Source organism: Pteropus vampyrus, unplaced genomic scaffold (genome assembly GCF_000151845.1).
Source record: "Pteropus vampyrus isolate Shadow unplaced genomic scaffold, Pvam_2.0 Scaffold106, whole genome shotgun sequence".
Taxonomy (NCBI): domain Eukaryota; kingdom Metazoa; phylum Chordata; class Mammalia; order Chiroptera; family Pteropodidae; genus Pteropus; species Pteropus vampyrus.
The window spans coordinates 3,088,523-3,106,344 of NW_011888887.1; the positions used below are offsets into that span (position 1 = coordinate 3,088,523).

At 32.7% G+C, this 17,822-nt stretch overlaps 1 protein-coding gene across 2 annotated transcripts in view; it reads left to right on the forward strand.

Annotated features, from left to right (window-relative positions):
- Positions 1-17,822, forward strand: part of FER (FER tyrosine kinase) — a 404,440-nt gene that overhangs the window by 238,157 nt on the left and 148,461 nt on the right. For both annotated transcript variants that reach the window (XM_011365150.2, XM_023533607.1), the window contains 2 exons: positions 6,510-6,625; positions 9,023-9,117. In XM_011365150.2, coding sequence (XP_011363452.1) covers positions 6,510-6,625; positions 9,023-9,117 — 211 coding nt within the window. The remainder of the gene's footprint in view (positions 1-6,509; positions 6,626-9,022; positions 9,118-17,822) is intronic.

Genomic DNA, 17,822 nt, shown 5'->3' on the forward strand with positions numbered 1-17,822 from the left:
TATTAACTTCTTTGTCAATGACTTAATTAGTGATGTTACCATTTGAAAGTTTGAAATGAGTTTAGTTTCATAGTGCAAAGTGAAAAATAATGTTTTCTTGATATTTTCTCGATATCAAGATTTACTAAAATCTTGATATTCTGGTAAAACTATCACTCATACATTTCTGAGTGATCAATACTAGACTTAAGCTTCAGCATTTTAAGTAAAAATAATTATTACTTTTTTGGTTTCAAATTTAAATTGATGAATTGATAAATTTTATCCTATGTTTTAGTTCTGATGTATCTTAAGGGAGTAAATCTCTGTTGAAATCTACTTTGCAGGATTCTTAGTATTTTAAAATACCTTTTCCAAATAGAAGCATGAAATTGCTATTGGAAAGCAGTGTTATTGACTGCAAATGCTTATTTAGTAAGTAAATTCCAAAGAATTTCAAGCTAAAAGCAGTAGCTGATGTGTTCATTTCCTCTGTGACGGTCATTCTTAAAGATATATTCTCTCTGTTACTTTAGGTCAGGAACTCAGTAGCAGTGATTGGGTGAAAAATTATAAATAAATTAATTTCCATGAAAATACAATTATAAATGGTAAAATTAAACCACTTACTGAAATAGAATGTGTTGATAGGGCAGATTTTTTTTCAGTCTTCAAGAAAAAATATTTTCAGTTAAAGAGAAATATTTCAATTTTTGTTTAGTTTAATATGTGAAATATGATATATCAGAAGGAATTTTAGCCTTTTCTTATTAATAAGGCTATTTCAAGGAATAATTATTTTCTCAATGACAAGACTGTAGAATGATGTCAGTTTCAATAAATTTAATCTTTTTTTAATGAAAAGACTGCAACTTTAAAGACAATGGTATAGCTTAATTTCAACTAATACATTTGAGTAGAAAATGATTTGTCATTTAATATTCTCATGACCTATTCTGAATAAATATTTATAGTATACTGCTTGAGAATGCATAAGTAAAAAAGAATTAGTCATAATTCCTACGCTACAGACTTTGAAATTTAGTAGTAATATAAATTAGAGACAGGAATTCTAACTTTCTTATTGAGCAGTATACTCTTAGTTGACTATACTTGATATATAATTGTTATTTAATATTCAAATATTTGTTGAGTGCCTGCAATGTACCAGGCACTCTTCTAGACATTGGAATACATCAGTGAACAAAGCAGACATATATCCTTGCCCTTATGGAGCTTGTATTCTCTTTAGCAGGGAAGATAGATAAACAATAAACATAACAAATAGTAAATTTTATAATGTTAAAGGATGCTAAGTTCTGTGAAAAATATAGAGTTTAGGAGTGCTGTGGGTCAGAATTGCAATTTTTTTGTAGGGAAATCTGGATAAGCCTTATTAAAATTCTTTCAAATAAAACTCAGGAGGTATTTCGCCATGTGGATATCTGAGGAAGAAGGTTCTTGACAGTGGGTACAGTACAAATTTCATCTGAAGAGCAGGGAGACTGGCTGTAACTGAGTAAGCAAGGAGGAATGTGATAGGACAGGAAGTCTGTGACGTTGAGGGTGTAGGTCATGTGGTGCCTTGTAGGTCATTGTAATTACTTTGACTTTGATCATGTATGAAAAGATAAGCTGGTGGATGCTTTCACGCGGAGTGGCATGATCTTTTTACAAAGATCAGTTTGGCTTCTGTGTTGAGAATAGGCTAACAAGTTAGAAAGTTCTGAAGCAATTGCAGTTATCTAACTAAAAGATGGTGGTTGCTGAGTTGGGGTGATGGTAGTGGAGGTGGTGAGAAGTAGTGAGTTTTGGATATTTTTTAAGGTTAAACCAACTGAGTATCCTGATATAAGGCCTCTATGTAAGGCATCAGAGAAAGAGGGGTGTCAGGATAAGTGCATCAGATTTTATGGAACAAGATTAGGAGTTCAATTTTGAATGTATTGAGTTTTGTCTGATAGATTTCCAAATAGAGATGTTGGGAAGATAGATATGAAGTCTGGATCAGAAGTTTAATTTGGTGATTGTGATTTACTTATTTGGGAGTTGTATTTAGATGGTAGTTAAAACAATAAGACTAGATGAGTTTAACAGTGGAGAGAGCCTAGGTAGAAAAGAGGAGAGAAGCAAAGACTGAGCCCTATTCACTCCAACATTAAGAAGCTGGAGAGAAGAGAAGCAAAATACTTGAAGTTGAGAATGTGCAGTCTTCTGAAAGGCAAAAATCAGAAGATGATACTTCAGAAGCAAAGAGAAGGAAGCATACCAAGGAGAAGAGAGTGCTCAGTGCTGTCAAATCCTGCTGAGAGGCCAAATGAGATGATGACTAAAAACCACTGAATTTAGCAATGAAGAGGTCACTGGTGACTTGGCTGAGCAGATTCTTTGGAATGTTTTAGGTGAAAGCCAGATTGGAATAGATTTAAGAGAGAATGGGAATAGAGGCATTGGAGATAGCAAGGATTATAACTCTGAAGTTTTGCTGCAGAAGGGAGCAGGGGCATGTGGTAGTGGTTTCAAGAGAATGATTGGTCGTGGTGGTTAATCTTGGAGGAATAATAGCATGCTGGTTTGCACTTGGGAATGATCTAGTGAAAAATGTATGATTTTTGAAGAGAGAGTTGCTGGAGTAACATCGTTAAGTAGGTAAGGTAAGGGGACGGGTTTAGTTTATAATAGGATTGACTTCAATAGAAATACAATAGTTCATTTTTATAACAGCAAGGGAAGATTGGTAGGTGGGTAAATGTGGAGCTGAGTTCTCTTTAGATTGTTTGAATTTTCTCAATGAAGTAGGAAGCAAAATTATCAGCTAAGAATAAGGATGGAGGGCGGGGAGGAGTGGAGGACTGAAGAAGAGAGTAGAAGGGGAAAACAGTTAATTAGAAGAATGAGAGGCCAAATGGTCTAGATAATTGTAATGTGATTATTAGGCAGTATTAAGGAAGTTCGTGCTCATAGATTTAAAGTGAAAGTAGTCAACACAGTTGTGGATCTTATCCAGCCACATTTAGCTGTGTATGTGCAGTTTAGGCAGAGTGTTGCATTTAATTCAGATTGTGAATTTGACAAGAGAGTTCTACAGATTAAGAGGGAAAAAAAGTTGAGTGTGTATGGTAAGCAGTTATAATTGTTGACCATGGAATTTAAGCTGCATAAGGAAGAAAGAGAGGATATTAATGTAATAAAAAATAAAAATTAATGGGATCTAAAGATTTTGAGGTTCTTACAGGGTCAAAGGATTTTTGGAGTCTAGATACTAGAGGAATTAAGCTAGAAAAATAGAAGGCAACTAGAAAACAGAATGAATGAATAGATACTATAGAGTCATTGCATTGTTGGCACTGACGGTGTTTAAAGCATGATCCTAGAAAATAGGCTGGAACACAGATCATTGGAAGAGATGTTTAAGAAAGAATTTGAACTATTGCAAGGATCTTTAAATGTCTGAAATTGCCAAGAATTAAGACAAGAATGACACTGAGTACAGTGATCCAGGAGCTCAAATTGTCAATAAATGAAGGGAAATATTTTCAAATTCTATAACTGATAGCCACAATAAGAGGCAGCTGGTAGATAATCAAATGACAAAACTTCAAAGCTGTTTGTTTGGTTTTAAAGAATGCAGGAGGGAAAATGGTTTGAAAACAGTGACAAGGAATTAGTAGAACACTAGGGCAGTGGGAGGATTGGAGGTTGAGGGAGGCATCACTTAAGTTTAGAAGGCAAAAGGAAGCTCAGCCACCATTTGAGTGTTCACAGGTGAGAGCCATGTTTCTGTTAGAACAAGAAAGTGAAAGAATGACAAAGAATACATTAAAGATAAACATTTTTATAATGATGGACTGTGAATTCCAGAAAGCACAGTGGAAAATGGAAATAGAAGGGGAATAGTTGGATATAGAGGGTTAAATAGAAGTCTGCAGAATCTGATGAAGGTTAGAGAGGGAGGAGATGAGGGTTAACCTAGGACCAAGATCTTATGAGGACTGACAACATAAATGAGACATGAGATTTAGCCTCCTGGTCTTAAGGCCAGTAGCAGAAGTAAAGCTCTGCCTGTTAAATGGTAGGCTAGGCTTACTCCTGACTTCTTCGGATGGAGAAGAGGTGTCCTGGGAAGCATAGTCTTTTTCTCAGTGTTTGGAGATTTCCCTCTTGACCACCGGTGACAGAGTTGAAGTCCTCTGAGTTATGATTGATGAATGAATGTTTAAAATTTTTAGATAACTAGTATATGCCAAGACTTGTCATATGGGGCAGAAACCATTAAAAATGTACAAAGGGGCAATTGAATGATAACTGTTCAGTAACAGGATATGTAATTTGGGGAAGATCGAAAAATCCTTATGAAGGGGAGGGGGCATATGAAATGAACTTAAAGATTAGTTAGCATTTTCTAACTAATGGTGAGGGTGGTTTTTTACAGAAAAAATTAGGAAAGGCATGGCTTGTACTTTGGGTTCACTAAGTATTTGAATTTAGGACACATTTAACAGTTGGAGGCTATAATGTGGAGCTAGACAGAGGCCAAGAAAGTGATGGAAATCAAAGGATGGATGTTGAGTAAGACAGGAATGTAATGAAAGTTGTCTCTTGGAAAGATTAATCTGACAGTGCTGTGGTGGATGGATTGGAGCAGTGAGATCACCTTAGGGGAGAAAATTGAGATCTTGAACCAGAGCAGCCTTTTTGAGAATCAAAAAGGAAGACAAAAGTACTGTAGAGTTCAAATCGGAATGCTTGCAGAGAGAATGCTGGTCCTAGTAAATGAAAAAGGTAACTTAGCAAGGAAGTCTTCTAATGAATAAGTTTTAGACAAATTGAATTATAAGTGCTTCAGAATCATTCAGATAGAGGCCTAGCAACAATAATCATGTAGATTAAGTCTTTTCTCAGCTCTATCTCTGATATAAAAAATGATCTGGTAATTGGGGGAAGGGACAATTTTTTTTAGTTAAAAAATAAGGAATGCTTTTAATTCATTAATGTTTCCTCAATTCGTGAATTGCCACGATTTAGCAGAGATCAATGAAAAAGAAGATCTGCAGTATTAAAGAGGGGAAATCCCTTATTCCAGAAGGTACTGGAAGTCACAGATAATTCCGTCCTGTCATTCCAGTGTCAACACCAGACTTCAGAACCATGATTCTCCCTTGGAACTGGGCCCCTATAAATCAGGTCTTCACTTATAGCAAGTGTGTAGCATCATGCAGAACCCTGACACTCGGGCCGCACACCCTGAAGTCATTCTTTAATAGAAAAATCCCCTAGCGTGGATGACAGGATTGGCGCTGAAACCCACACAAGGAGGCAGGAAGACCTTCCAATGACAGGAAAAGATATAAATTAAAGCTCAAATGTTTTTTTTCTAACTTACGATGAATGTATATCATGTTGAATTCATAGTATCTTTACTTTTCATGAATGGATGATCAATCAGTTTTTTAATAAATACTTAAGAATTGCTTGTTATATTTAATAATACTATTTATTACTTAAGTATACTTAAAATATTAAGTAAAATAAATTTTTTAAATTAAAAAATCAAGTAAAATATTAAGTGATATTTAAAGTATTTAAAACATTTTGTATTTTAATAATTTTAAATGACCTATTAGTAACATATAAAATGTATATACTTTGAACTATTAAAGTTACATTGATCTTAGAACTCCAAAACTCAATAATAGCATCAAAGCTTATAATATAATGGGTGCATACCATTATAGCTTTATAAAAAATACATATGCACACATAGAAAATCTTTAAGGGAATACTAAAAAATAGCTATTGTGTTAGCCTTATAGATCTCTGTAACATTTTGTGTTTATAATAAAAGAAAAATGACTTCAAAATAAGGCAATTTTGTCAAAATACTTTTTAGCCATAAAATAAGGTTAGGAGCTCATATACTGGATAGAAATGAGTTCATCACAGGAAACATGAGCATTTGGGTAAGCACCTCCTCCTTCGTACCTTCCAGAGATTAACAACCAATAACGGTAACTGTTGACAGTCCTTTATCTACCTAGGTTCTGTTCCCTCTCCCCTGTTCTCTTACTCTCTCACTCCAACTGACATGGCTCTGTGGCTCATTACCAAAAATCAACTCACAGAATCTCTGCTTTATCTTTAAAAATTAATGGATACAATTTTTTTAACTTAATAAAATTTAGAGTTTAGGGGATACGGGGAACTAGGTAGAGTGAAACTTATGTATTTCTGACAGTGGCAATTTGAAGTTTCCCTTTTATCCTATTCTCTTTCAATTTTTTCCCCATTTTCCTTTTCAGTTGTCCTCAAGCCTCAACCCCACAAATGGTTGGTGTGTTGGATAGTATATTTAAAGTCGGAGGATTGGTGATAGCAATATTCCAAATCTTTATTTCAATTTCAAACTCTGAATAATGCTAACAGAGTATTTTGGCTAGCTCAAAATGCATCATTACATGCTTTCCTTGTATTTTGCAAAGATTTATATGACTGTCTTATACTCCAAACAATAAATGTATTTGTATTTTCAGGGAAATTTTGGTGAAGTATATAAGGGCATTTTAAAGGATAAAACCGATGTGGCTGTTAAAACATGTAAAGAAGATCTTCCTCAGGAACTGAAAATAAAATTTTTACAAGAAGCCAAGTGAGTTCTCTAAAGTAATATAAAATATGTATTTGTAAGATAAGTGATTCATTAGAATGTACGTTTGAAGATATCTTAAATTATAATTTGCTGAAGTACAAATAAGCACTTGTAAATAAGCCCTCGTAAGTAAGCACATATATGATGCGGAAACAAAATGTTCCGGTGTTTCTGAGTTAGACTTTAGGTCAGTTAGGTAATCACAGTCAAAAGAGCAGGTTGCTAAAAACAGTGAGGATTCTTTAAGTCCTTCAAAATATTGCAAATACATATATGCATGCAGATATATGTGTATATATCCAATGTTGTGACTGTCCTTATAATAAAAATTACTGTATTCTATATAGAAAATATATAACTTATATACATATATTTAGATATATATTTATTACCTCTCCAACCCTACTTAGATATTATCGCTTGATTCATTTTTTTTTTTCATTTGCATTCTGATAACTTCAGATGTCTTCTTTAACTCGGTGTCTGGCATTTGTTCCAAACTTTGCATATTGTTTCTTTTCTAATTGATATTCTAGGATAATATTTTTTCCTATTAGCTAAAATTTAATGTTTCAAATTGCTACTTCTGTGTTGCAAATAGTTAAAACTAAAACTATTTTGCTAGTGGCAAAATCTAATTTATATAACAAAACACAAAACAAATGGAAAGGTGATTTGGATAGAGTGAGAATAGACATATGTTTGGGAGATGGGTGGATGATTGGAAGAGGAAGAAGACCCATGGACTCATAGATTGTTAAGGTAAAGGTGTGAGTGTAGGGGCAAGGGGTGGTCTCCATCATGGCATACTGTATAAAATTAAGTTTACATAAAGTGCCGTGGGAGAACAGAAGACATGGCAGTGAGAGAACTAAATCCCATGGCATGGAGCATTTTGATGTATAGTTCTCCATTTATCATCTAAAACTGAATATTGGAAACAATGGATTTAATCAGTTGGATGCATTTATTAAATATCTATAGAATAAAGTTGAAAACATTTTTCATATACGTTATTCTCAATTTGGGAAATACACTGATAAATTTAAAGGCATGCTATCACTAATTGAAATTCATAGGTTCATTGTTTTATAGTTATTCATAGATATTCTTATGGTACAGTTATAACTAACATTTTTCAAATTTTTTTTTGCTTTCAAATTTGATTGTTTTATTGGTAAATAAATTTCCTCATTAGTGAGATTATGAAGTTTTATCTTAAAAATGAAAATTATATTCATGCAGCCTCCTACGTGTCTTTTAATAGTTGATAGAGCTATATTTACATATTTAATATTTGATTTGAGTTCAGGTTGGCTGTTTTGTGGAATTTCTTTACTAAGTAGTTTCCAACCTCAGGAATGACATTTTGGATTAAAGTCAGACATTATGAAACTTTTTAATTCCTTATAAAAGTTGGAATCTCAAAGTTATTGTCAGAATATTTCCCTTATCACTAGAATTTTCCTTAGTTTATCTTTTCATTAATCATTGTTTTCAATCCAAAACATTTTTCTTAGAGCTATGTCTGCTTTAACTGTATATGTACAAAACATATAAATTTTTTTATCTTTCTCCAAATAAAGTTATTTTCATTATCTTAGGAAAGAAAACTGCATCTTTCAGATGTGTCTTTATAACTATGTCAGTAAGATAATATAGAGTAAAATTTGGTAATAGAAATCATCAGGGTGGACAGGCCTCTGAGGGAATCTAATCTACTTTTAACTCATGCTTGGAGTCCTATGGATAAGTTTGGGCTACATTTATGGCACTCTGAAATTTTACCTCTTCCATACTGTCTTCTCTACTTCAGTTTAAGTCTCTACTGAAACTGTTACTCAATTATTTGTCTTTTTGCCAGCTTTCTCAAAACTCTTGAGTTTTTAACATATTGAAATGTATTATTATCAATAAAGCATTTATTATGAATTCAATGAAGTGATTACCCTATAGTATTTATCAATTTGAATTGGATTCTTATTTTTATGTGTTTTAAATCAAGTGTACACATAAAAAAAGAAAATTAAAAGATACCACCCTAGCAGCTTATAGTTTAGGTTCACTAATACTTTTCATCTACGCTTTTGTTGTAGTGGCCAAACCTGTATACTTTGAAGAGAATTCTGCATGTTTTGGACTATGGTTGCTAGTCATTCAGAGTGGATAATAATTTTTAACTGAATATTTAATTGAATTAAGAATAATTGACTCATTCATATCTGTATTTTGCCAATATTTATTAAAACTCGTATGCATCCTACTTATCATAATTCATACTGAAATTTTAAAAATTGAATTATGCTAATTAAAGGGTATTCCACTTAGATACACTGATTATAAATTAATGCTTTTTTATTTAAATGTTAACTATTTTTACACTTTTCTGTCATCCAGAATTCTCAAGCAATATGATCATCCCAATATTGTCAAACTTATAGGAGTTTGCACACAAAGACAGCCTATCTACATCATTATGGAATTGATTCCAGGTAATATCATTTTAGAGGTTTCATTCATATTTTAATGTCATGTTTTATTACTTTTCCATGTCCAGTCTCTTTGATTTCTCCTTGTAAAGTTTCCATGGATTTTGTTTAACATTTTCCTGATGACAAAGAGCTTGTGCACATACTTAATATTTTTATAGTGCATAATACTTTGGTATTTCCTAGAAAATGTCAGCCAACCTGTTTTTTAAGATAAAATAAATTACTACAGTGCAGTTACACATACAATTTAGTTATATATACATGTTTATGAGAGAAAGGCTGTTTAGAAAAATGATCTACTTAGTTTGATTTTATAACAATGATATGGTACTATCTTATATGTAGCTCATTGTATATCATTTTCTAAGTACATTAACCACACATCCTCTTGTTTGGTTGTATATTATAACCAAACTGATGAACTATAAACTAATTTCACATGTGGATAAAGAAAAAAGTAATCTGTCTTGGCATTTGTCTTAGTATTTCTTGTGACTTTCAACAGTTTTTTTGGTTAACAACTTGCCAACAAACAAGAATAACATTAAACTGATACAGTACATTTTTAAGCTGTTTTCATTGTACATCTTTCTGTTGTAGAAAATATAATCAGGTAAAATTTGATCTTAAGATTTACAAATACAATATTTAATAACAAAAGGATTAGCATTGTTACCTTTAATGACTGTGTCCTCATTTTAAAAGAAGAAACTTAAAGGAATATGAAAAATACTTCTAACTTTAATTTTAATATACGTTAAGTAAACCTGATGTTGTAGATTGTCCATTAAATACTCTTTACAGTATTTAAGAATAATGGGTTCCATTATTTAAGGTTAATGGGTTCCATTTTATCACACTGGTTTGCTTGCTATTGCAGTATTTCTGGATGTTATATAACTGCAGGATTCCTAGATCATTTTCATCAAGATGGCAATGTGTTAGGGTAGTACATTGTATATTTGCATGGTTTACACTGATTTATATCTTAAAGTGGCTTTCAATATAGTGATGAAAAGTGATAGAATACAGTCTAAAATTTTAAAAACAATTGCATAGCCTATAATTTTAGTTAAAGTAGGATATATAAATATAAATACACATAAACATTCACATAGTGAGGGCACAGTTAATAAGAAATCTTACCAAGGAACTTAGATTTGTGGGGCAGGGCAGACTTGATAAAGAAAACTGATTTTGGTCTTACCATGAATGATTAAAGGACTGTGAATAACAAATTCCTGAAGGCAGGTCCAAGCTGAATAAAACAGAACATGTTAGCTTTGCAGGAGGGCCAGGGAAGTGTTTACCTAGACGACGACTAGTAAACTCTATTGATAATTTTTTAAATGAATAAGAATAATAAAGTTCAATAGAAAATTCAAAATGTAATAAAAGGTATAAATCAAAAATGCAGACCTCTCACTCAATCTGATCCTATCCAAAGCTCATCGCTATTTAGTTTTTATTGGTTTTCCCCCAGAAAATGTTTAACGCAGATACCTCGATTTTATGCAAATCTCTTTATTAAAAAAATAATAATGGTTTCTGATATTTTCCTCTTATTAATTATGGTTTTATTGCTTCATATTCATCCATGTAGCTCTTCCTATTCTTTGTAATGGCTACAGAGTATTCCATTTTATAGATTTATATAATTTAACCAATCCTCTATTTATGGATACTTTGGTTGTTTCGATTTTTATTGTTTTCTTGTTTGTTTTACAAACAAGGTTCAATTAACATCTTTGAACTAGTAATCATTTTTAATTATATCTGTAGGCTAAATTTTCAACACTAGGATTCTTGGATCTGAGTTTACATTTTGATTTACAGTAAATGTATTAGCACTCTACTGCTGCATAACATAATCACAACGTAGCAGCTTTAAACAGCATCCATCTATTACCTCACAGTTGTGTAGGTTAGAAGTCTGGGCAGGCTTGACTTGAGTTCTCTGCTCAGGGTCTCACAAAGCCAAAAATCAGGATGTCAGGCTGCACTCTTTTCTGGAGGCACGAGGGAAGACTCCACCACCAAGCTCCTTCAGTTGGTGGTAGAATCATGTTCCTTGCAGCTGAGAAATGGTGTAAGGTTCCTTTCCTTGGCTTGCTGTCAGCATGTAAGGTCCCCTTTCTTGGCTTGCAGTTGTGATCGCTCAACTTCTGTACTTATTTTCCCAAAGCTCCCTCCACCTTCAGACCCAGCACATCTTTCAGGTGTTCTAAATTTCTGTAACTTCCTTCTCTGTGACTAGCTGGAGGGCACTGCTTTGTTGGAAGTTCTCATTATTAGACCAGGCTCACCTGGATCATCTCCCTATTTTTAAGGCAACTGTGCCATAGAACATAATATAATTACAGGAGTGACACCTAATCATGTTCACGTGTTCCAGGAACTAGGGTGGGACATCTTTGGGAGGCCATCCTTAAATTCTGCCTACCACAGATTTTGCTAAATTTTCTTGAATGGTAGTTGCAGTGTGGAATCTGAAACCACACTGATGAACTTCTCATACTCAGTTATACAACTTCATTGGTCGATCTTGAGACTTGAATACATCTGTTATCTGTGCATAACATTGTGCTTTGTCATTTGGAAAATATCAAATGACCAGGTTATGCAGATTTTCCAGATAGTGACATAATTCATTTATAGTATTAAAAGATAACATTTATTATTGTCACCAGTAGTCTCATTGGAAGAGTAATGGAAAGCTCTCAGGTGCACAATGTTGAATGTGTTTTCTTTTTCGTTATGTTTTTTCTTTTATACAAATACGTGTTTTCTAAAATTTTAATTTTTATTGAATGTTTGAATTTTATCACTGGCAGTAAAAACTGTTAGTTATTTTCCTTAAAATGTCAGGCTTACTTCATTTTTGAGAAATTGTCAAATACCTAATTTTTCATAATTATAATTTGTCATTCTTTTTGAAAATAGCTTTATGATGTGATTGATATGTATTTTACATATGTACACTTTATTGTATTGTCATGTATATACCTGTGAAACCATCAGCAGACTTAACCTCAAATTTTTCTCACACTTCTTTATAGTCCCTTCCTCCTGCTCTTCTCTACCCCGTCCAGTCAACCACCGATCAACTTTGGCAAACTATGTATTAGTTAGTATTTTTCAGAATTTTGTATAACTGGAATCATACAGTCTGTACTCTATATTTTCGTGATTCATCCATGTTGTAATGTGTGTCGATAGTTAATTCCTTTTTATGACTGAGTTGAATTACATCACATAAATATACCACAGTTTATCCATTCAGCTGTTGGTCATTTTTGAGATTGTTCCCTGTTTGGTGCTACTACAAATGAAGCTGATGTGAACATCCATGTACAAGTCTTTGTATGGATATGTGCTCTCATTTCTCCAGGGAAAATAGGAGTGGAATGAATAGATCATTTGGAATGTGCGTGTTTAATTCACACTTTTGAAATCTCTAGTACTAAACATTAGAATGTATCTCACATTCTAATATCATGAAAATTGGGCCAAAATAGCAAGTTCAAAAATAATGAACTCATGATTTTATGACATCTTCAAGTTAAGCCTCAGTGACAAACTCCATTCTCAACTTTTTCCTCTCAGTATAGTCCTATGTACCCTTCTTATTTCTCGTCAATGAACACATCAGAATTTATAAGGACAAATTAGCAAAAAGAATTCCTTATAAAAACTGTTTCCACTACAAGATGAAAAGCTGATAAGTATATGGTTTTGAAAATACAAGGGGAGTTTATTCCAGGTACACAGGGCTGGTTCAACATTTTAAAACCTATTAATTAGGTTTTAAATAGATGTAATCTATTACATAAGGAAGCTAAAAAAGAAAAATCACGTGATTATATCAATCGATGCAATAAAAGCATTTGACAAACTCCAACACCCATTCATGATTAAAAAAAAATAGTAAACCGGGTATAGGGAGAACTTCCTCAACTTGATTATGTATATTATCTGTGTATGTTTGTGAGATTACATATATGTCCCTACAGCTAACCATCATGCTTAATGGTGGGAAACTCAAAGCTTTCCTACTAAGGCAAGAATACTACTCACCATTCTGTTTCAGCATTGTGCTGGAAATCCTAGCTAATGCAATAAGACAAGAAAAGGAAACAAAGGATATACTAACTGAGAAGAAAGAAAAAAAAAACTGTCTTTGTTCACAGAAGATAGTGCAGCAGTGTCTTATAAAAGTAAACATACTCTTACTAAACATATTCTAACATACTGTTCATTAATCATGCTCTTCAGTATTTACTCAAAGGAGTTGAAAACTCATCTCCACACAATAACCTGCACACAGATATTTATAGTAGCTTCATTCACAATGCCAAGACTTGGAAGCGACTAAGATGTCTTGTCCTAGATGAGTGGATAAACAATCTGTTTTATTATCAAACAATGAAATATTATTCAATGCTAAAAAGAAATAAGCTGTGAAAAGTCAGAGGGAACTTAAATGCATATTACTAAGTGGAAAAGCTAAGCAGGAAAGACTGTGTAGTGTATGTTTCCAACTATATGGCATTCTGGAAAAGGGTAGACTATGGAGATAAAAGTTAATTGGTTGTCAGAGATGAAGGAGGAAGGAGGGATGAATAGGTAGAGCACAGAGGATTTGGGGAGAGTGAAACTACTTTGTATGATACAATAGTAGATAAATGTCATTTTACATTTGGCCAAACATAGAATGTACACCACCAAGAATGAACCCTAATGTAAACTATGGACTCTCTGGTAATGATGTCTCAATGTAGGTTTATTATTTGTAACAAATGTACCATTCTGGTGCTGTACGTTGATAATGGGGTAGGCTGTGTTCTGTGGGGCAGGGGTTACGTGGGAAATCTCTGTACCTTCTCAGTTTTTCTATGAACCAAAAATTGCTCTCAAAAAAGTCTTAAAAGTTAAAAAAAAAAAAAAAACGAAATAGACTTGGTTGCCTTTGCAAAAGTGTAAGAATCTCTGTCTTTCTCACTTCTCCATTCACTTAGCTCCCCTCTCCTTCCATTCTAATATTCATTGACATGTGCATGATCAATGAATGGCTGTAGAGGATAGTAATGGAGATCTTAAAGTCTAGTCAGTGTTGGTGAGGATGTGGAAAATCCAGAACCCTCATACATCACTGGTGGAATATAAAATAATACATCCACTTTGGAAAAGAGTTTCACATTTCTCAAAACTTTATACATAAATTTTCCATATAAACTGAGCTCTGATTCTATGTATTGACCCAAGGGAATTGAAAGTCTGTGTCCACATAAAAACTATGCAGATATTCATAGCAGCATTATTTGTAATAGCCAAATAGTGGAAACAACCCAAATGTCTGTAAAGTGCTGAATGGATAAACAATCTAGTGTATTCATACAATAGATACTACTAAGCAACAAGAGAATGAACTAATACATGCTACAATATAGATGAACCTCAAGAACTTTATGCTAATTAAAGCAAGTCCGATGCAAAGGACTGCATGTTGTATGATTCTATTTCTATGAAATGCCCAGAAAAGTTGTCTATGGATAAAGCAGACTTGTGGTTTCCTGCTGCTGGGAGTTGAGATGGGGATTGACTATATATATATAAGCATGGAGGGATCTTTTCAGAGTAATGAAAGTGTTCTCAACTGGATTGTGGTAGTGGCTGTACACCTCTGTAAATTGGTCAACACTCATCAAATTGTACATTAAGATGGATAAATTTTATGTATGTAAACCGAACTTCAGTATAGCTCTTAGAAAAAAAAAGGTGGGGAGAAGGAGAGGCCAGGCAGTCTTGGCTGAAAGCTTGGCACAGACAGTTGTAAGTTGTGTGATCTTGCTCAATTTATTTAACTCTTCTGTTTCTTAATTTCTTTACCTATAAAGTAAGAATAATAAAGTTGTTGTAAAGACTAATGTACTGTGATTATAATTAAATACATATTATATCTATGTGTATCTATAAATACTTATCAGATGTATATGTCTAAGAATGCTTAATATGTAATAACCATTTTATGTGTTGCCATAATCATCATTTTTATTATAATTAGCTAAGAGAAAAAGTGACTCATTAACATGCTATAATCCAGCCAGAACTTTAACCCAAACTCTGAACCTGCTCCCAGTTCTAATCCTACCCTTAGATTTCTCTGACCAAGAATGAATTGGGAAGCATAAAGTTTGTTTTTCATTCTTCCCTTTCTACCACCATTTGTGACTGTTTTCTTTGTATGTTTTAATATTTAGCCTTCATTGGTCTTTCTTTCCTTATATGTAAAACTAAGGTGGCTAGATTAGATGGCCTTTAAATTTTAACTCTAACCTAAAATATTTGTTAGGAAATTTTTTCTTAAATCGAAAACCTCTCATAACAAACTCTCAGACAACTCCAAAACAGTATCTTTCTGTCTTTTCCTCTATTTACAAAAGCTATGATGGCAAAATAACCAGCTAATTTTCATTCTTATAAAGGTAGCATAATAATATAAATATTTTACAGCTGTATAATATTTTAAAGTTGTCAAAGCACTTTAATTAACGTAATGTCATTTTTTCTACCAGGCAGTATTTTTATCCCTGTTTACAAATAAGCTAAATGAAATTTAGAGAGCTTAAAGTGACTTGTCAACATCAGTTAAATATGAAGTGGGAAAATAGTGCTCTTTCTATTTTCTGTTATATCATTCGATTTATAAGTGGGTCAAAATACATAATCCTTTTATAAATTGAAAATACAAGTGAAAATTCAAACCGGTGGCTATGCAAGATACTCTATGGACAAATACATGAATCCTTGTTCATAATTTCTCAGCCTTATGCACAGAGAAGTAAATAGTTATTAAAGTAAACAGGAAAATTTTTGTTTGAATTACTTTTTTCTCTATGGAGATCAAGCTGTGGAGGGAAGATTTAGAAAGCCGGTAGGTTAAAAGCAAAATTTAATAACTGCTTAGTGTCTAATATGCAAGCTATTTCAAAAATGTATTATGCAAATATTTAATATGCTCCTGTTCTTGTCAGATAACTGAGCCCTTTGGAATCATAAGTCCAAAATATATTTTAACCACAGTAATGTTTGAATAGATTATAAGCATTTGAGAATTCAAGTTTAAAGTGAATACTCTAAGATGATCCTGTCTTCATTTGAATCACCTCTTGAATTGCAAATACTTTATTTACATGCTTGCCTATGGGTTGCTGGATAAGTAAAATCAAACAAAAGACAATTCCAGATGGAACTAAGAAATACTAAAAACAAAACAAGAAAAGCTCTAATATGCTAAAAGATGACTCCCATTTTATTTTGTAAACAAGTTATTTGTTACTTAAAAACTCATATGAAGGAAATGAGTGTTTTTGTTTGACAGGCATGACTTAAAGGAATATTTATGGTCCACACATCTGTAATTTGTTTTCATGTACGTGGTTGAATGAGGGCTGCCGCAAGACACTCTGCTGAATAGGATACTGAGCACCTTAATCTCTGCATACAGTAGATCCTAGATAGAGGATTAATTTTAGCAAGGCTTAAAAAATGTCAGTCTTCACTCTTTCACTAGAGACTTATAACTGCCTCCTCCTTTCTGACCTGGATGTTCTCTTTGAGTACAGAACTTCCTGAAACTAATCGAATGTTATATTGTATGGTACATACCTCAGCTAACACAGATATGCGCCCCTAGGCAATCCTAAAATTTAATTTAAAATGACTTCTGGCTTTGAACTTTTAGAATTATTGAAGAATTTTTATCAGGCTTTAGACATCATCAAATATATCTCACCTCTATAATGTGCTTTTAAAACAGGAACTGCGCTCATATAGTTTATATTGTCTAGAGATTTCAGCTTAGAAATCTGGACATGAGAATTAATATTCTCATAAATATCTCTAATCTTTCAGTAGAAATTTTCCCAGTGTCAGAATTTTTAAAAATTATTTCATCTGTAATTTTTATAAGTAATTTCACTAATTTTTGTTACAAACTAAATTTTTTTAAATAAACATTTTACCCATCCAATTCATCATGAAATACTATATTTTTATGTGTTTTTAACAGAATCAATTTCAGTTATGTGACATTACAGCAACAGGAGGTTATTATGGTAGTTCCTAGAAATGACAGTTCTGTTCCTTTGATAGCAAACTCCCAGCATTTTGGCCCTGGATGCTTCCCTGGCATTTGTTTCAGTTGTCATAAATGTAGAAAAAGATAAAGTGCCACGGGAAGATTAAGAAACATGGCTCCTGGCACTTACTAAAGAGTCCTCAAAATCTGAACTGGAACCTTGCCTTACATAGATATAACCCATCACCAGTTGTATAACAATATCGCTTCACAGCAGAAATTTTGAATTCAAGAGAAAGGACAACATAGTAATTCTCAAATTAATATTTTGTACCAAAAATTATAAGATATGTCAGCTCAGTGGCTAAATTTTTCATGTTGCTAATAAATTAATGAAGAACCTAATTTTATATTGTTTATTATTTTATGTTTAGAGATGTTGATAGAATAGTCTTTTAAAACAAATCTGATATGAGTGTAATTATAAAATAATCCATTATATATTTCAATTTAAGGAATGGGTAACTTTTATATGTTAACTGATGTTACAGTATCTAAACTTAGACATTGGTCTTCATTTTATAGTTCAAGAATATTACATTAATGAAAAGCAAAATAAATGCAT